General features: G+C 43.9%; 1 protein-coding gene across 3 annotated transcripts in view; it reads left to right on the top strand.

Annotated features, from left to right (window-relative positions):
- Positions 1–20634, top strand: part of FAM135A (family with sequence similarity 135 member A) — an 86171-nt gene that overhangs the window by 20959 nt on the left and 44578 nt on the right. For all 3 annotated transcript variants that reach the window (XM_084515955.1, XM_084515954.1, XM_084515956.1), the window contains exon 4: positions 19445–19524. In XM_084515955.1, the coding sequence (XP_084372081.1) occupies positions 19445–19524 (80 nt within the window). The remainder of the gene's footprint in view (positions 1–19444; positions 19525–20634) is intronic.

The following is a 20634-nucleotide window of genomic DNA, read 5'->3' as shown; positions in this document are numbered from 1 at the left end:
TTAAGCTTCAGGAATTCAGAGACTGTTGGAAAATTAGTGTTATGGTATTCTTCTGTGCCATGGATTTGTTTTCTCATGTGCAGACTCTTGCTGATGTGTCTCAGCAGCATTGACATTTTATGCTTCCATGTGTCTGGTTGTGTAAAAGACAACACACTGAATCAGAGTAGGAATCTTAATGAATCTTACTATCATTACAGGGTAATTTAATGAGGAATCAGGCAACATATGAAAGGTTTTTTGGTTTTGGTTTTGGTTTTTTTCCTGTATCCAATGAGTTGTCTGAATTAATTTTATAATTTGTTAACAGTAAATTAAAATTTGAAGAGTGGGGCAACTCATCTTTCTTCTGGCTACATCAGGAGATGGACAGTTTCTGTTCCTAAATAAAGGAGTTCCATGGTTTGTGCCATTAGCATATGATCAGGTAACAGACTGGCGGGGTACTTGGCACATTCAGGCTGAGCTGTTTGGTTTTCTTTGGAATTCATAAACCTCAGTCGAACTTTTGCTTTCAAACTGCATTAGTGTATGACACAGCTTTCTGGAGGTAAGTGTTCTGAACTCCCTTCTGTCGTGTCGCGTATCTTCTGAAGTATTGTGCTCTGATCTTTCCTTAATGTAATGCCATCTCTTCAAAGGGAGAAGAAAGCTGTCAAATTTGTCTAACAGTTGCAAGATAAGCGCTGTTCTTCAGCTTGTGATTGTACAGCAATACGAATAGCAGTATTGCAGATTCAAGATTTGGAGGGCTGGGCTGTAAAAATGGGAATATTCTGTCCGGGAAAAAAAATGCAGATACTTTTTTTCTTTTATTCATATTTTTTAGAGGTGGATCAATTTCTGATTCTGGTTGTCCTGGTTTCAGTTAGCACAGAATTAATTTTCTTCCTAGTAGCTGGTGGAATGCTGTGTTTTGGCTTAGAATGAGAAGAGTACTGATAACACCCCGATGCTTTAATTGTTGCAGAGCAGTGCTTATACTAAGCCAAGGACATCTCAGCCTTTGCTCTGTCCTGCCAACGGGCAGGCTGGGGGGTGCAGTAAGAGCTGGGAGGGGACAGACCCAGGACAGGTGACCCAAACTAGCCAAAGGGGTATTCCATACCATCTGACGTCATGCTAAACAATATATAGGGGTGGCTAGCCGGGGGGAGGGGGCCGGACTGCTCGGGGTTAGGCTGGGCATCGGTCAGCGGGTGGTGAGCAATTGCATTGTGCATCACTTGTTTGTACATACTATTATTACTTTCGTATTATCACCATTGTATCATCATTATTATTATTGTTATTATTATTTTGTTATTTTTTTTTTCCTGTCTTATTAAACTGTCTTTATCTCAACTCACGGGCTTCACTTTCCATTTCTCTCCCCCGTCCCAGAGAGGGAGGGGGGAGGGTGAGCGAACAGCTGCGTGGTGTTTAGCTGCCGGTCGGGTTAAACCACGACAGTCTTTTTGGCGCCCAACGTGGGGCCCGAAAGGTTGAGATAACGGCAGATCTGATCAGAGTGTGTTAAACTAAAATTGGTGTAAGGATTAGACCTGCTTAATAGTCACTTGTCATGATGCTGATTGCTTTAATCACAACTCTGCTGCGCCTGTTTTCCAAATTGAGTATTATAGTACATTATTTTCCGTATTTGCTCTCTGTAGTGTTGTTTCTCCTCTCCGGGCCCTGGTTTCAGACCATTATGGTACTAAGTGTTATAGCAATGGCTTATGAGACGATAAGATATCTGGTCATGACTCTAACTTGGTATTTATACTCAGTAACATCGTGGACTCTGTACTTTGGAAACAGCATCTTGGGAACTATTAGCAATTATACCTATTGTTTTTCTCCATTAGAGAGTCAATCTGTGGAGGGGAAAGGGGAGGATATTTTTCCTTACTTGCTTACTCTCCCTTTCTCCTTCACCACCCCTGTATCCTCCTGGGTCACTCTGCCTTCCTCCTTCACCACCCTCTTATCCCCTGAGCTTGTCACAATAGCTCTCCAAGATATTGAATATTTCTGGAATACTCAGAATACCATAGTCTTGTTGTTCTGCCTCATGAATGCACTTCAGATTCTGCTTAAAGTTAAACAACTACTTATGAAGCTCATCCGGAGATCTGCCCGGAGGCAGTATAGTTGTGGGTGGCAGGGAGTATGGGTGGATATGGGCAGGCATCTAGAGCAGTTGGCACCCCCAGTGTGTTGGAAATTCACCCCTGAACAATGGCAAAATCCTCAAAAACTGGCAGAATGCTTGAAAAAAAGGTGTAATGATTCTGGCAGTTCCAAAGTAACACAAATCATTGTAACGTGCTGGGGCCTGGCTCATGCCTATCGAGCTGCCATTGATACTGCTGTCAACTTAGTGACAGACCCTGCGGCCACTCCAAACCCTGTGACAGATCCAACGGCCACTGTGACCCCTACGGTGGATTCTGCAGCCGCTCCAGTCCCAGCTCCTGCAGCCGCTCCAGTCCCAGCTCCTGCAGCCGCTCCAGCTCCAGCTCCTGCAACTGCTCCAGTCCCAGCTCCCGAAGCTGCTCCAGCTCCAGCTCCTGCAGCTGCTCCAGTCCCAGTTCCTGCAGTCGCTCCAGTTCCAGCTCCGGCCGCTACTCCAGTCCCAGCTCCTGCAGCCGCTCCAGTCCCAGCTCCTACAGCCGCTCCAGTCCCAGCTCCTGCAGCCGCTCCAGTCCCAGCTCCTGCAGCCGCTCCAGCTCCAGCTCCTGCAACTGCTCCAGTCCCAGCTCCTGAAGCTGCTCCAGCTCCAGCTCCTGCAGCTGCTCCAGTCCCAGTTCCTGCAGTCGCTCCAATTCCAGCTCCGGCCGCTACTCCAGTCCCAGTTCCTGCAACTGCTTCAGTCCCAGCTCCTGAAGCCGCTCCAGCTCCAGCTCCTACTGCTGCTCCAGTCCCAGCTCCTGCAACTGCTCCAGCTCCAACTCCAGCTCCTGTAGCCGCTCCAGCTCCTGTGGCCGTGTCAGAGAAACGAGCTGTAGCAGTGCAAGTTGACCCTGCAGAGGGCATTCCAACCCCTGTGGCAGACCCTGTAACAAAGTCAGAGAAACGAGCAGTAGCAGTGCAAGCTGCCCCTGTAGAGAAGGTGAAAATATGGTATAGAAATTCAAGTCGTTTAGAACGCAGAGAGTCTTCTGCCAATCCAGGTAAGGCTTCTGCCAAAACTAAGTATAGAGATGACGAAGATGATGACGACGCTGGGCCGTCAAGGATTCAGGAGGAGGAAGATGAGGATGCCGAAAGAGCAACAGTAACTACCCGAAGCCTAAACGAGCGCGAGCTACGAGATGTGCGAAAAGATTTTGGTCGCTGTATAGGTGAGCAGCTTGTCACCTGGCTGCTCCGGTGCTGGGACTCTGGAGCCAATTGTGTGGAATTAGACGGCAGGGAAGCCAAGCGGCTGGGATCCCTTGCTCGAGACGCCGGCATTGACAAAGCAATTGCAGATGGAGCACGACCCACCAGCCTCTGGAGGCGTCTCCTCTCAGCTGTGAGGGAAAGGTATCCCTTCAAGGAAGATATTTTATGTCTACCAGGCAAGTGGACCACTATGGAGAAGGGAATCCAGTACCTGAGGGAATTAGCCGTACGGGAAGTGATTTATGAGGATCCAGACCTCAAACAAACATCCACAGATCCAGATGAAGTCAAGTGTACACGACCCATGTGGCGGAAGTTTGTACGGAGTGCACCATCATCATATGCCAGCTCATTGGCAATAATGGCCTGGAAAGAGGATGAGGAACCCACAGTGGGTGAAGCGGCTAAACAACTCCGGCAGTACGAAGAAAGTCTCTCCTCTTCCTTACAGGCCTGCGTCTCAGCTGTGGAGAAACTTTCTGAAAAGGTTCACCAACTTGAAGAGAATCTATTGTCCTCCCCACCTGAACCAACCAGTGCCCACCGACCAAAGGAGAACACTTGGGAGAAACTTTCTGAAAAGGTTCACCAACTTGAAGAGAGATTATTCTCCTTCGCACCTGTACAAAGCAGTGTCTCAGCTGTCAGGGGTAGGCGTTCACCCACACAAGGAAGACGATATGGTGGGTACTCACCCCGTGCCACCCTGTGGTTTTACTTACGAGACCATGGAGAGGACATGAGAAAGTGGGATGGAAAATCTACCGCGACCCTAGAGGCACGGGTACGTGAGTTGCAAAAGAAAACAATCAGGAAAAAGGGATTCTCCGAAAAGTTTGCTGCTCCAACTTCCAGCAGACAGTCCTTCAAACACAGAAACGAGGAAGATTCTGACCAGGATTAGGGGGGCCCTGCCTCCAGCCAGGGGGAGGAAAGGGACAATCGAGTTTATTGGACTGTGTGGATTCGATGGCCTGGCACATCACGCGCACAGAAGTATAAGGCTTTAGTAGACACCGGTGCACAATGTACTATAATGCCATCGAGCTATAAAGGACCAGAGCCCATCTATATTTGTGGAGTGACAGGGGGATCTCAGCAGTTGACTGTATTGGAGGCTGAAGTGAGTCTGACTGGGAATGAGTGGGAAAAGCACCGCATTGTGACTGGTCCGGATGCTCCATGTATCCTTGGCATAGACTATCTTAGAAGAGGATACTGCAAGGACCCAAAAGGGTTCCGGTGGGCTTTTGGTATTGCTGCCTTAGAGACAGAGGGCATTAAACAATTATCTACCTTGCCTGGTCTCTCAGAGGACCCCTCTGTTGTGGGGTTGCTGAGGGTCGAAGAACAGCAAGTGCCAATTGCTACCACAACTGTGCACCGGCGGCAATATCGCACCAACCGAGACTCCCTGATTCCCATCCATAAGCTAATTCGTCAATTGGAGAGCCAAGGAGTGATCAGCAAGACTCATTCACCTTTCAATAGTCCCATATGGCCAGTGCGAAAGTCTAATGGCGAGTGGAGACTAACAGTGGACTATCGCGGCCTGAACGAAGTCACGCCACCACTGAGTGCTGCAGTGCCGGACATGCTGGAACTTCAGTATGAACTTGAATCGAAGGCAGCCAAGTGGTACGCCACAATTGATATCGCTAATGCATTTTTCTCCATCCCTCTAGCAGCAGAGTGCAGGCCACAATTTGCCTTCACTTGGAGGGGAGTCCAATATACTTGGAATAGGCTGCCCCAGGGGTGGAAACACAGCCCTACCATTTGCCATGGGCTGATCCAGTCTGCACTAGAGCAGGGGGAAGCTCCTGAACACCTGCAGTACATCGATGACATTATTGTGTGGGGTGACACAGCAGAGGAAGTTTTCGAGAAAGGGAAGAAAATAGTCCAAATCCTTCTGAAAGCCGGTTTTGCCATAAAACAAAATAAAGTCAAAGGACCTGCACGGGAGATCCAGTTTTTAGGAATAAAATGGCAAGATGGACGTCGTCAAATCCCAATGGATGTGATCAACAAAATAACAGCTATGTCTCCACCAACTAACAAAAAAGAAACACAGACTTTCCTAGGTGTTGTGGGGTTTTGGAGAATGCACATCCCAAATTACAGTCTGATTGTAAACCCACTCTACCAAGTAACTCGTAAGAAGAATGAGTTTGAATGGGGCCCTGAACAACGACAAGCCTTTGAACAAATCAAGCAGGAAATAGTCCATGCAGTAGCCCTTGGGCCAGTTCGAACAGGACCAGATGTAAAGAATGTGCTCTACACTGCAGCCGGGGAGAACGGCCCCACCTGGAGCCTCTGGCAGAAAGAACCTGGGGAAACTCGAGGTCGGCCTCTGGGGTTTTGGAGTCGGGGATACAGAGGATCTGAGGCCCGCTATACTCCAACTGAAAAGGAGATATTGGCAGCATATGAAGGAGTTCGATCTGCTTCGGAGGTGGTCGGTACTGAAGCGCAGCTCCTCCTAGCACCCCGATTACCGGTACTAGGCTGGATGTTCAAGGGAAGGGTCCCCTCTACGCATCATGCAACTGATGCTACATGGAGCAAGTGGGTTGCACTGATTACTCAGCGGGCTCGAATAGGAAACCCCAGTCGCCCAGGAATATTGGAAGTGATCATGGACTGGCCAGAAGGCAAATACTTTGGGATATCATCAGAGGAGGAGGTGGGTCGTGCTGAAGAAGCCCCACTGTACAACCAGTTGCCAGAGAATGAAAAGAAATATGCCCTGTTCACTGATGGGTCCTGTCGTATTGTGGGGAAGCATCGGAGATGGAAGGCTGCTGTATGGAGTCCTACGCGACGAGTTGCAGAAGCTGCTGAGGGAGAAGGTGAATCGAGTCAGTTTGCAGAAGTGAAAGCCATTCAGCTGGCTTTAGACATTGCTGAACGAGAAAAATGGCCAGTTCTCTATCTCTACACCGATTCATGGATGGTAGCAAATGCCCTGTGGGGATGGTTACAGCAATGGAAGCAAAACAACTGGCAGCGTAGGGGCAAACCTATCTGGGCTGCTGCATTGTGGCAAGATATTGCTGCTCGGGTAGAGAACCTGGCTGTGAAAGTACGCCACGTAGATGCTCATGTGCCCAAGAATCGGGCTACTGAAGAACATCAAAACAACCAGCAGGTGGATCAGGCTGCTAAGATTGAAGTAGCTCAGGTGGACCTGGATTGGCAGCATAAAGGTGAATTATTTATAGCCCGATGGGCCCATGACACCTCAGGCCATCAAGGTAGAGATGCAACATACAGATGGGCTCGTGATCGAGGGGTGGACTTGACCATGGACGCTATAGCACAGGTTATTCATGACTGTGAAACATGTGCTGCAATCAAGCAAGCCAAACGGTCAAAGCCTCTTTGGTATGGAGGACGATGGCTGAAATATAAATATGGAGAGGCCTGGCAGATTGATTACATCACACTCCCTCAAACTCGCAATGGCAAGCGCCACGTACTTACAATGGTGGAAGCAACCACCGGATGGCTGGAAACATATCCTGTGCCTCATGCTACCGCCCGGAACACCATCCTGGGCCTTGAAAAGCAAGTCCTATGGCGACATGGCACCCCAGAAAGAATAGAATCAGACAATGGGACTCACTTCCGAAACAACCTTATAGACACTTGGGCCAAAGAACATGGTATTGAATGGGTGTATCACATCCCCTATCATGCACCAGCCTCCGGGAAAGTTGAACGATACAATGGCCTGTTAAAGACTACCTTGAAAGCAATGGGCGCTGGGACGTTCAAAAACTGGGATACGCATTTGGCAAAGGCCACCTGGTTAGTCAATACTAGGGGATCTACCAACCGAGCTGGACCTGCCCAATCAAACCTGTTACGTACTGTAGATGGGGATAAAGTTCCTGTAGTGCATGTAAAAAATATGCTGGGTAAAACAGTCTGGGCTACTCCTGCCTCAGGAAAAGGCAAACCTATTCGTGGAATTGTTTTCGCTCAGGGACCTGGATATACTTGGTGGGTGATGCAAAAGAACGGAGAGGTCCGGTGTGTACCTCAAGGAGATTTAATACTGGGTGAGAATAGCCCATGAACTGAATTGCACCATGTTAAATAGTATGTTATACTGTATGTTATCACTACCATGATTACTATAGGTGACTAATTAGAATGTATGGAAAAGAGTGTAACCTGAGCATGACATAAATGGTATGGAATAAGGGGTGGATAGATGTCCTGGTTTCAGTTAGCACAGAATTAATTTTCTTCCTAGTAGCTGGTGGAATGCTGTGTTTTGGCTTAGAATGAGAAGAGTACTGATAACACCCCGATGCTTTAATTGTTGCAGAGCAGTGCTTATACTAAGCCAAGGACATCTCAGCCTTTGCTCTGTCCTGCCAACGGGCAGGCTGGGGGGTGCAGTAAGAGCTGGGAGGGGACAGACCCAGGACAGGTGACCCAAACTAGCCAAAGGGGTATTCCATACCATCTGACGTCATGCTAAACAATATATAGGGGTGGCTAGCCGGGGGGAGGGGGCCGGACTGCTCGGGGTTAGGCTGGGCATCGGTCAGCGGGTGGTGAGCAATTGCATTGTGCATCACTTGTTTGTACATACTATTATTACTTTCGTATTATCACCATTGTATCATCATTATTATTATTGTTATTATTATTTTGTTATTTTTTTTTTCCTGTCTTATTAAACTGTCTTTATCTCAACTCACGGGCTTCACTTTCCATTTCTCTCCCCCGTCCCAGAGAGGGAGGGGGGAGGGTGAGCGAACAGCTGCGTGGTGTTTAGCTGCCGGTCGGGTTAAACCACGACACTGGTTCAGTGGTGGATGCACATACACAGGTCCTTCTTGCTCTGAGGCAAGAATGGGTAAAACTGGGAATGAGGAATAAGAAGGTCATATCCTCTGTTGGTAGAGCTTCAGAAGTGACATGTTAGTGTGATCAAATGTCCAATTAGCCCTTCCGATGCAGGATGTCTGAGAGGCCAACAACATGGTGTGCTCCCAAAGAGGAATAACCATTTGAAGTACCATAGAATTGGTCCTTTAGAATTGTGCCTTTTAAAAATAAAAAGCCCTACGTTTATTGAGAGTAGAAACTGGAAAAGTAAGTGTAAATTGAGCACTGCTCCCTTTGAGTTAGCTGAAAAAATAAAGCTCTTGAAGCGTGCTCAACCAGTTGGTAATTGTAGTTTTACTGGAGGGATGTTTTACAGAATCTTCTCTTTTTTATTTCCTCCAACCCTCCCCCAGCCAATATTTGTTCAAAAATACACCTCAGGCTTTGTCAAATGTTCATGGGTATTTATTGCATATTTGAGACTTCGCAGATATTGGGTTAAAATCTCAAGTCACAAAGAAGAATTTTGTCCAGGCTTTAGCTCTTAGACCTACATCGTCCTTCCGGAAGGAAACTTAAAATCATAACATTTGAAGTTCATTATTTTGAATGAGTCAGACGTACCCTCCAGACATTGAATTAATCAAAATTCACTTTTTAAGAAATAAAGTGCTCAAATATGTGCTTATGCCACCTTAATCTCTTGCTGGAGCCTGGTAGCACTGTGGTAGGTGTAACCGTTTTATGTGACAGTAAGGTTAAATGTAATTATGACATGCCTTATGTCATATGGCCTCCTTCGAGGACTATGCTTGGAGGTCTGTGTGTAATTCCTTCTTCCTGTGATCAAAGAAAAATGTGCCTTGTGTTTGTAAGACCAGGTACCATTTCACATTGTGGTATAAAGATCGAGTGTCAGCATGGCACAGGGCTGTCCTGCTGTGAAGACTGCCAGGAGAAACACGATCAGTGAGCTCAGTTTAGTGAGAAGGTAAATGACAACGGAGACAGTACTGAATATAAAATGATTTTCTCCAGATAAAACCCTTTTTTATTTTAACCTTTAGAACAATATAATTGGCTTCTGTGTGTTGTATGAAGGTAGAATGAGAGCAGGTGTTCACTGAGGTGCTGGTTGAAGACATCTGTGTAATGGTTTCTTGAGTATGTGACTTCTCTTTCTAAATCTGACTTTTACTGAGCTGAGTATTCTGCAGTGGCATGTGCCAGCAGCAGCAGCTTTAACGTTGCATTAAATACATGCTTAGTCATTAAAATTGCTAATTTTGAGACTCTTTCACAAGTTCAGCAGCACCCTTTTGTAGCATGTAGATTCTGCATCGGCTTACAGTTCAGACCAATCTCTATGTGATGGTAATGAAAAACAGAGAAAAATCTGACATTTCTAAGTGCTCTGACCTATTTTTGTGCACGTGGTTATAGCAGAAAGATGATTATGTTAGTCCTTTAAGTTAGTTTGACATCCATTAAACATCTTTCTCTGCTTCTTCAGATGCCATTGAGTATTCCACAGCGTTGACTGCCTTGTGGTACAACAGGAGGTCCTGGCATTGGGTCTTGTTGTGCCCCTTCTGCTGCATGTACATCTATTCATACATTTATGCAGATCTGTGTCTGTAATCACAGGCAGCAGCTTACTGGATGATGTGAGAAATACAGCTTCATCTGAATATGGAGCCAGGCCCTGTCACACCGCCAGGCCTGCTGCTTCTGCTTCCATCAGGTGTTTTACTCAAGCATCACAGAATCATTTAGGTTGGAAGAGACCTCCAAGATCACCGAGTCCAACCTCTGACCTAACACTAACAAGTCCTTCACTAAACCATATCCTATCTAAACGTCTTTTAAAGACCTCCAGGGATGGTGCCTCAACCCCTTCCCTGGGCAGCCCATTCCGATGCCTCACAACCCTCTCAGTAAAGAAGTTCTTCCTAACATCCAACCTATACCTCCCCTGGCGCAACTTTAGCCCATTCCCCCTCGTCCTGTCACCAGGCAAGTGACAAAAGACTCGTGTTGCTTCACATCTCTCCTTAAAATCTTCCTCTTTCCCTCCTTAGACCTCCTGGTACCTTTGCCAATTACTGTATGCCATACAAAATAACTTTTCACACTCTCAGATTTTTAACCATTTTTCATGCTCCTGAACTTGTTCCCCTTTCCTAGCTCTGACTTGTGTTGACAGGTAGGAAGCTCAAGACACTTCAGAGAGTTAGAGGCGCTCTAGACTTAGGCTGCTAAGATGACTTAAGTACATATCTGAGCTCTTCAACACATTCATGTTTATCCACAGAACTTTGTTTTGCCTGCAGTGTGGCTTTTATGCCTTATGGTGGGTTAGCTCAAAATGCTAGGCCAGCAGAAAAATTAAAAAACAACACAGGACATGGTTCTGCTTTTGCCAGTTTGTCTCCCTGGCTCTCCTTCCACAAGTTCGGTGCTAGTCGGTGCCAGTGCAGGAGCAGAAGGTGAAACAGAGGAGTGGGATCCCTTCCTGTCTCACCAACCAGCACCAACCTCTGTGCTGGGAAGACATCTCAAACAGGAGAGTCTGCTGCATCAGCACACCTCAGGCTGAGAGAGAGCAGCCCAGAGATGAGCATGTGTTGAAAGAAACCCTCTGTTTCAGCTGCTGCCTTCACCTCACTTGGCATCCCTGCCCGCGGGGTACAGGATGGGGGCAGACATCAGGTGCGTCAGTTCTGATTTCCCTGAGCTGTCATTTGGGAGCTTGGGTGGCAGTGCCAGTTCGCAGGTTCTGCTTTCCTTGCTCCTGGCTGTTTCTTGCTCTCCCTGCTGCCAGAGCTCCTGCACGAGCGCTGCAGGACCAGTCCAGTGGGCAGTGTTGTCTGCAGGTAGCGTGCTGGTGTAACTGGGAACAGGCTGATACACCGCAGCACAGGGGCAAGAGTGAGGGTCTGGGAGGGCAGGGCAGAGGGAAGGGGGAAAACAGAGCTCTTTAATCCTTTTTTTCCCCTCCAGATCTTTATATTTTAAAAGGCTAGGGTCATTTTCAAGCCCATTTAAACTGGTATCTGAAGGTTAACTCTGGTCAGTTCGGATTTTTAACTTTGCTCTTGTAAAGGTACAGGAGAGAATGAAGATATTTTAGCTGTAGGAGGTGGCTCCAACTTGGCAAAAATAAAAAATACAAAAAAGTCTGTCCAAGAAAAGCAAGTTGTTTCCTTTACACAGATGGGTAAGAAGTGTTGTGTTTAGGAATCTCCTGAGTTCATGTCTTGAATGCTCACCGTACTCATTTGACATTCATGAATGCTTTGGATCACCTGAAGAAGAATTTAGACAAACAGATCTCGAATTCTGCTGCAGACCAAAAAAATGAACTTGAGGAGCTGATGTGACTTCCTGGAGTGATGTAGCTTCCTACAGGGGAAGATTAAGATGTTAGTAAGGGTTAAAAGAGTAACACCTTTATGTAATGTATCATACAACATGATGGACAGTTAATGTGCATTTTTGATCACATTTTTGTGAGAATTTCCTTTGTGGTACCTGAATTTCTGTTTCTGGTTAAATGTATGATATATTTGCTTTTAAAACAGAGATTGCATTTCATGAAAGCAAGTCACAAAGTGAATTGTAAAGCTTGTGTATTTGATTGCTGGCAGATGAGAGGAACAGAATTGCACAGCTGCAAAGCTTGAAAAAAAGATTTGAAAGACCATTGGCAGTAAGTACCAGAAAATGAGTTGTCAGACTTGTCTTCTGGTCTCCCATCTGTTGTGTTTGCTAAACCTTGATTTCAAAATTAACATGTTATGATGTGTCTGAATAAGAACCACTGCCTGTTTGCAAGAGGTGGAGCTTTGGAAAAAACGGTGGCCCTACGTGCCAGCAAAACTCTGCATCCCATACCTTTGTCCCCAGAAAGCTGTCGAGCCAGTCAGCAGATACACTCGTAATACATCATTTATGATGCTACTATCCTTAATCAATAAATCAACTAAAAAAAATTAAAGCTAAATAAGTACAGTTAGGAAGTTCTCTTATTAGGGAACGTAGGAAATCATTAGCTCTGAAGATGAGCTTCATGGAGCTGTTATAATTTAAAGAGGCAAGACAGCGTGATTTCTTTTTTTGTTCTCTTCAGTAATAACAGGAAATAAAAGGGGAACTAAAATTATAAACACACTGATACAAGTTAAGAGTTACTTGATTAAATGAGAGCTATTACTATACATTTATATGGCTCTTAAAATAAATGTTCAAGAGTATTTCCCTTTCAAGTTTTTAAACAAACATTGATAGCCACTGCAGGACTTCTGCCCGAGCTGCTGCTGATAGGAACATGGGGAAAAGCTTTGTGTAGTAATAAGGCAAAATCCCTACTGCATTTACTTTCCGGTCTCCCCTGTCTGTTGTATATGATCCTGTTTCATAACAAGCTGCTGTGACTTATTTGAGGTATTCCAAATAAATGCTTCCAAATAAATGTCATCAGACTTTTGGCTTAATAATTGTTTTGCTTTATTTCTTAATAAAAATTGTCTTACCCATCTGAAAAATACCTGGATTTTTCATAGATAGGTTTGATAAAAGAGTTCAAACAAAGTCTTTGGGGCGCAATGATTTCCTGTTGTTCAATGATCTGAAATGGAATTTGTTAAATGGCAGAAACCCCACAATTACAGCAGAGTGTAATCTCGTGGTGCTATATATTGGAAGCACTTACACAAGGTGAGTGTAGGATGGGAAGTTTTGTGTGTGTTCTATGCCTGTATCAAATGCTTCCCTGTTTGGATAAGCTCTGTAACTGGTTTTAACTTTAACAGAATACCAAATAATTCTGAATAATTTGTAGCAACGTTTAAAATAGAGTTTTTGTGCTCCAAGGTCATTTAAAATGCTCCAAACATCACAGGCAGGCTCAGATTGCCTTGAAAACTGCATGGATGCTGGCATTTACCAGTAAAGGCTTGTGGCCGGTCGTGTGAAATGCCAAACACCTTCATTGCTTTTAAGATGGATTTTTATGAATCCTTGAAAGAATTAGTAGTGTGGGATCTCTGTAGTAGCAAGGGGCTCAGCTTGTAGGACAGAGATGTTGAACAGAAGTAAGCAATGTTCTTTCTGTCACTCTTGGATTCTTTTAATACGTGGCTGCCTCGACCCCTCAGTGCAGTGGGAGTTTCTGTTCTGCATTTGCCTGTGCACCAAGTGAAGCTTGCTTGCCTGAGCTGCTCTGCCACAACTGTCTCTTTGATGTCCCCTTGGACAGCAGAGAAGGAGAGAAGTCTCAGTGGTGGTCTGCACCTGAACACGTGGATTTCAGCAGGGCCATGCGTTCGGTAGATCCCAGGAGCTCTCCTGAGGTTTTACATCTGCAGGGTCACAGCTGTCCCCTCGTTTCGAGGACTGAAAGATGTAGGAGCTGCCCTGCAGGTGACCTGCTGTGCATGTGAGTGCTGCAGTCCAAGACGTTCAGTGTTTGCTCTTGTTAGTGTGACTGACGGCATTTATGTGTGCATTGAGCACATGGGGACTCAGGGACAAGGGAAGGTCAGAATCTGCTGTGTGCATTTCTGCCTGTCCTCTGCTTGGCAAGAGGAACTGCATAAAACTTTTACCTCAATGATGAACTGTATTATAAAGCTTTTTCAGGACGTACGCTTCCCTTGGAATGTGCTTTAGCTGGCAAAGTAAGTGTTTTTCAAGTAAATGCTCATGCGGCTATCTCTGTAAAAGCACATACGCTTTCTTATGCATGAGATTTTTGTTTTAATAATGGTTGTTCTTTTTGACTGCATTTGCACGCATTACTGCCCGTGGTTCCATGTGGGAGCATTAGAAAGTCAAATAACCATTCCTTCTTATATTTCCTTTTCTGTTAGTAGCAAGATAAATTCCAATTATTGTCGAACCCACTTCTTGCTCAGATTATAAATGATGTTTTTCAACACATTTAATGGAAAAATATTAGCTACCTAAATGATGATCCCAGTGTTAAAAGAAACCTGACAATGTTGCAGTGTCAGAAGGTAATTCTGGCTCATGCCAGATCCTGCATCTTGAAGATTTTAATGCAGCTCATTTGAAAAAGATCTAATCCTTCATGCAGTGTGGGCAATAAACGTCTTTTCTGTCCACTGGAGAGCAGTAAGTCTAACTACCATTTTCAAAAGGACTTTTTCTACAAGGTCTGTAGTAATGACACTAAGATGCAGGTTTAATAACATGATTATGGACTTGGATATGGTTATTTTCAGGACCAAATGAGACAGTGGACCTCGGCACGTGCACACATTTAGCGCACTGCAGGTACTTGGGTTGACAGACATCCCTTGGATTTTTAGAAATCCTCCATTTCCAAAAACTGACTTCAGACATTTTTTCCTGTGCTCCAGCCCCAACCAAGTTGATGGATTTCTGCTGAACTTGCTTGAGCCGAGGGTCCCAAAGCTGGATACATGATTTCAGATGTGATCTGATGAGTGCTGAGTAAAGAGGGATCATCATCTTTGTCAAAACCTGGCTGTGCTTCTAGCTTTAACAAGGTGCATACCTGGATGGTCTGCCACTGTAGAGCCATGCTAGCAATAGTCATGGTTTCCTTTGCTGAGGGGCAAATGGCCTGATGGTGTTTGGGAAATGAGCAGAATGCATTTCCATAGGTACTGAGTTACATTATCTATGGGAAGGACAAATAGGGGCCCACAAGGGAGTAAACCCTGCAGTGACCCCTGTCTCCAGGGAATGAATCTTCATTCTCCAGGTAAAGCAGTGATACCACGAATAAGTACCGTGCTTCAGCTGTGGAATCTGGGGGAAGTGAGATAATGCAGGAAGAAAATAAACCTTCATAATTTTGAATGCAGTGGTGTCTGTAGAGGTTTCAGAATTGCTCGCTCTCCCTCCAACAAAGCGAAGCTTTTAAAAAGTGTTGGATGGGAATTCCTCTTACAGGAATGAAGATTCTCCATAAGAGGGCAAGTATCTACTTTATTCCTTCAGACTAAGAATTTCTGCCAAGTGTCCGTGGTCTAAAAGGCCTCGGTACAGGCAATTTATTGTAATATTGGATTCTTTTGATGACATCCATCTGAGCTCTTCTGGGTGTTCTTAGCCACTAAGATCAAAGTACCTCAAAGATGTGCTGCGTATTTGATCACTCACCAGGAGAGCTGTTTTTGCAGCACCTTGTAAATAGTTTCATAACGCTCAGGAAGGCTGTTTCGAGTCTCACTTTGCTTAGTCTCCCTTTGGAGACTTTCTTTCATATCATTTGTATCAGCAAGCATCATGCAGCTGTCGCCTGCTTGTTTGCTTTGCCTTGACAAAACAGTGCTAAAGACTTGCTCAGAATCATTTTGTTGTGTGGTGCCAGACCTTCATCCAGCTCTCGCTCTGCTTTTCTTCCCAGATCGGATTCGGGCACTGCCCATGCTGCAGTGACTCACCTTCAGATTCTGCTTCGTGAGCTGCTGCTGTAGCCTAAGCTAAAATGCCAAAACCATCTTACATCATCTTACATGAATTATCAGGTGGTGGGTCTTATAAATGCAAAATCTATAAAGTGATCCAACAACTATCACATATCATGTTGTTGCTTCTGGTCGGGGTTTTTAGTGCGTTTTCCATCACACTGTAAAAATGACAGTTCTTGGTGATATTTCTCTTGGGTTTATTTTCTGTTTAGTTAAATACTTGGTTCATTTCATGGGACAAAAGGTAGCCAAGGGTCCTTACATACGGATGCTGATGTTCTCATATGTATAATCATAGAATGGCCTGTGTTGGAAGGGACCTCAAAGATCATCTAGTTCAGATCATCCAGTAATATATGATATTTTCCCCATTTAAGGAGGGGGACTAAGGGAAAGGTTGTAACATGTTTTTTGTTTGTTTGTTTCTCAATATAGTAAAAGAATCAAGAATTCTTGTTCAAAAATACCCATCCAGAAAAATGGAGGCTGGAAAAATTCAGTTTTCTCAGCTTCTCCTAAGAACGTGCATGCCAGCCCTGACCTTCCTTCGTGACAGCATCCCTAGCATCATTATTGTCTGGGATTTTCCACTATCCAGAATACCTTCATTCTCCCCTTACGAAGATAAGATAATGGAGAGTTGATTGTATTCAGATCCTACTTGCAGAGTATTTTAAGGATATCTGGGATAATTGAATGTGACAAGTCCTTTGGTGCTGAATTGTTATCTGGACTCCCAAGCAGATGCAATTGAATAGAGCAGGTTTATGGGTCACTCATAGACTCCATCAGAACCAGACGATGCTTCAGTTCCATATTCATATGGGAAAAAGATGGAAGTCATTGGTTTGTGTTGGCATTGTGTTGCTTGTTTGTTTGCTTTTAATAGAAAAGGAAGGATTGTGACACACATCAATGAGTTGAACCAAACAGAGATGGAAAGATGAGGAGAGCAGGGCTGGGGGAGAAGAGAGTAACCACACTTGTGCATTTTTTGAAATCTCTTTTAGAAACCTGCTGTCGCATGAGGAATGTCTCAGCTTTAGAAAACGCTTCCTTGTTTTATGCATTACAAATGCAGTCCCATTGTAAATTAAATACCCTGTTTCAGTATCACAGTATTGCATTTGCAGACAGATCCTTAATCTATACGGTATTTAAAGATGAGTGGCAGTGATTAATTTGGGTAAATACTGTGTAGGAGGTTGGGCTTGTCATTTAAATATCTTGATGCAGTTACATAATTGTTTCAAAGACCTGGGCACAAGATTGGAAATTAAAATTTAAAAAGTTGCCCTAAAATGAACTCCTACAGGATTTAAATTTTCAGATTAACAGGTAAATGTTTTATGTTATAAACTGCTTACAGTTTAAATCTGTGCTGAATATCAAAGCCACCTGTCTCAAACAAGCAGACAATACACCTCCATCTCCACATTAACCTCACATCAAAATCCATCGGGTTTACTGGATACAGGGTCGAGTACTCTGCTTTTGATGAATTGAATGTAATAATAGGAAATGTAAGGGTGTCACAATGGCCTTTGGTTTCACAAATTACATTCTAAATGTGAACAATTCAATTGATTATTGTTCTCTTTGAGGCCTGGTTTGTAAACAGTCATATAGTAGCATCACCAGGACAAATGGGTCTTAACTGGTTTAATAGGGATATTGCCTTGCGTGATACCTTGTTGCAGTCCTAATTCAGTCATCTCTCCACATTTGTTCAAGTTTTTAAGCTATAGTTAAAGTTATGCTGTGTAGAGCTGCGTCCTGATACTAAAGGTGAACTGAGAATGGTGCAGATTTGGGCTGTTTTAAAGGCTAGTAAAGGGGCTCAGCTTGGTAGAAGATTAGTGTGACATGAAATAAAATACGTGGCGTGTTTCTGAACTGCTGAGAAATAGTATTTAACCACATCAATTACTTTACATTCTTTTCTTAACACCTGAAGCAACAAGCACTGTGGTCTGCTAGCATATTCAAGTCATTTGGGTCGTGAGAAGATGTGGCTTGTGGGGTGTCAAGCTCTTGCTTACTGGGGATCAAAATGCTTACTGGGGATCCAGAAATGCTTACTGCGAAACTGGAGCTGCTGAGAAGTATCTCCTTGCTGAGGTTATCGAGTATTGTGAGGACGTGTCCTCGGTGTGCTGAAGCGGGTAACTGACTGGATGATGGAGGCTGCATCTGGCCCACGGGAAAGGAGACATCAGTGGATTGCATCCTGCTGGGGTATTGACAAGAGGGCTCTCCTAATCGCCTTGATGCCTTACACTCTTGTAGAACAAGATAGTGAAAGCTTAATGTTTAATATTATACTTTTTATCCAGTGCAAAATTAATTCAGAGTTTACTGGTTGTGAATCACTTAGGAAATGTATTTGGAATCGTCTTTGCCTTCAGGTTTCTAATACAAAATATATAATTACTACTTCGCAGTAGGTTGCTTTATTCAATTTTAAAGTGGTAGGAATGATTTTGCTCTCCACTCTTACCTCTAGCCACATCACTGATTTATTAAGTATCTTCTGTTATAAGGCATTCTTTGATACATAGTTTTGACCAGGCTATAGCTGATTTATTAGTTTTGTGGAAGGATTAAATTAAGAATTATTTTTATTGATTGACTGTCAGACTAGGAAATAGATGCATCATTTGCTGATGAACTACTGGATTGTCAGGTGTAGCAGAGGTGCTAGTAACCAAAACTGGAACAAGAAATAAGCAGGGATGGTTTGGATAGTCCAAACCATGAAAATGAGAGATGAGATTGAATGGAATACAGAAGAGAAATTGCATACAAAAGGTATTTGAGGCTGTGTTTCTGCCTCTGCTTGAGGATGTTCCTGCTCTCTCGCTTCGGTGGTTTCAAGTTCGTGCAGGTCTGGCTGCACCTCACCCCTTAAAATAAAAACAAATTACCTGAAATGGGATGAGATGGAGAGAACACACCATCTAAGTGTGTATTTATGGGTGCTTGTGTCACGTGAGGAGTCCCATAAAATCAGTATATGAGAAAATTAGGGATCATAGATCAAAAACAAGCTTGGAAACAATATGGAGCTGAACAGGTTTAAAAGCTCATTAAAGGTGGGGGCAGAGACTCAGAAAACAAAGACTGAAGGTTTTGTGGTGTTGGTGGGTTTTGTTTGTTTAATTTATTTTATTTTAGTCTGTATGCCTGCAGCTGCTGCCCTTGCTATCACAAAGGCAGTAGCACTATGTCTTCATACTCAAGTGCTGCCAAATTTTGCTTAGTGTGACCCTCGGTTTGCACCGGGTGGTGGTGGTGACAGGCAATGTCAAGAGTGTCTGGCAAGCAGGGTATTTTGTGGGGTTCCTGGTGCTGTGTGTGCTGCGGTTTCAGAAATAGTTTCCTCAGCAGCAGAGCTGGAGCAGCCTATAGATGTGCTACATGGTAAATCATTATGAGATGGGTGTGTGTGTAGCCGATGATCCTGATTTTTCACTCATATCAGTTCTCCAATAAATTACCCTGTATCTACATAAAGACTTGCATTTACACTGTGGAGTGTGGAAAGTCTAGCTCTGCGTTCAGACCTCCTTCTTATATTCTTATCCATCTGGGTGATGACACACAAGAACACAGTTTTAAGCTTTTTACTCTCCCTTGCTCTGTTCCCCCTTCTCAGTCTGTGTTCCTGCCTTTGCCATAGTATGTAAGCGCATATGGTAAATGAGCTGTACTGTACAGCATGTGTTGCAAATCACTGTCTTTTCCTTTAGCTTTTACCAGATCCGTGCATCTATGAAAATTCCTCCAAGAATTCCACACAAGTTAGAAGCTAGTTTGTTACACGCAACTGGTAAGTGCAAAGCCTTTTAGTAAGCGAGGCCGTTATCTCGACCTGTTGATTAAGGGAGCATCCTTTTTGTCTTGTATTATTATAACTAATACAAAAGTGATTTAATTCAGTCATTGACACAATGAAATGTAAATTATTTCATGATGACCTAATGAAAAACTACTTGTTTGTAGTGATGAGACTCAAAAGCTGATTGCAAAATTTGTGTTACTGATTTTCCTCTGTTAATTCTCTTTGCTGGTAGTGAAACGTGGTGATTCCTTTATGTTAATATCTTTTGTTTTTTCCCTGATATGCTCAGTCTTCTTATGTTTTGGACTAAGGTTACCAAGGACAGTTCTCATTTAACTAGATATCCTCAAAGTAGTGGAGAACTTCAGATACAAACAATTATATGGATTGCTACTTACTGTCTCCCCTTTTTTCCCCTCCAAGAAGGCTCTGAAAGGATCCAGTCTTGCTGTTTTCAAGCTTGCTCTCTTGCTGTCCAGCAGCAAAATTGAAAATTAATTTAAGTCCCTGCACAGAATTAGCTACGCCCTCTTCCCTTTTTTACCCTCCTTCCCCCCCACCTTTTCTTCCCACTTCCCCCCATTTTTTCCCTGTACCTGACCTAGAAAGCAGAACTGCCTTTTGGTTTCTTTGTTGAGGCAAGTTGAACTGGAGAAACCTGTTAGCACTCTTCTAGTTCTGTACAGCCCACACCTCAGTGTGCTGTAGAAATGTGAAAAATGGAAATGAATGAAGTTTTCAAGTGACAGATGAAATTCCTGGAAATGCCAGGTAGAAGAACATGCTGCAGTCCGAGAAAATGGGATGTAAAACTGGGATGCTGAAACCTGAATTTTTGACACTGTTTTAAAAGCAACTTTGAGAAGAACCACAATATAGACACTGAATTTTAATCAAGCTTCCTGCATATTTATGTTTGCTTTGATTTATGTGAAGTAAATAAATAATTCTTACAAACCATGGCTATTCCATTTCAGTGGCAATGTGTAGGGTTGTTTAGGGAATTTAGCTATGCTAGACTGATCCTTTCACTCTAATAAAACATAGTTTTTAATAGCATTACTTAACGATGTTTAATATTGCTAAAAGAATGTTTTA

Source organism: Aythya ferina, assembly GCF_964211825.1.
Source record: "Aythya ferina genome assembly, chromosome: 3".
In the NCBI taxonomy this organism is placed as follows: domain Eukaryota; kingdom Metazoa; phylum Chordata; class Aves; order Anseriformes; family Anatidae; genus Aythya; species Aythya ferina.
The sequence above is the reverse complement of the archived record's forward strand: the minus strand, read 5'-3'. Positions and strand labels throughout refer to the sequence as shown.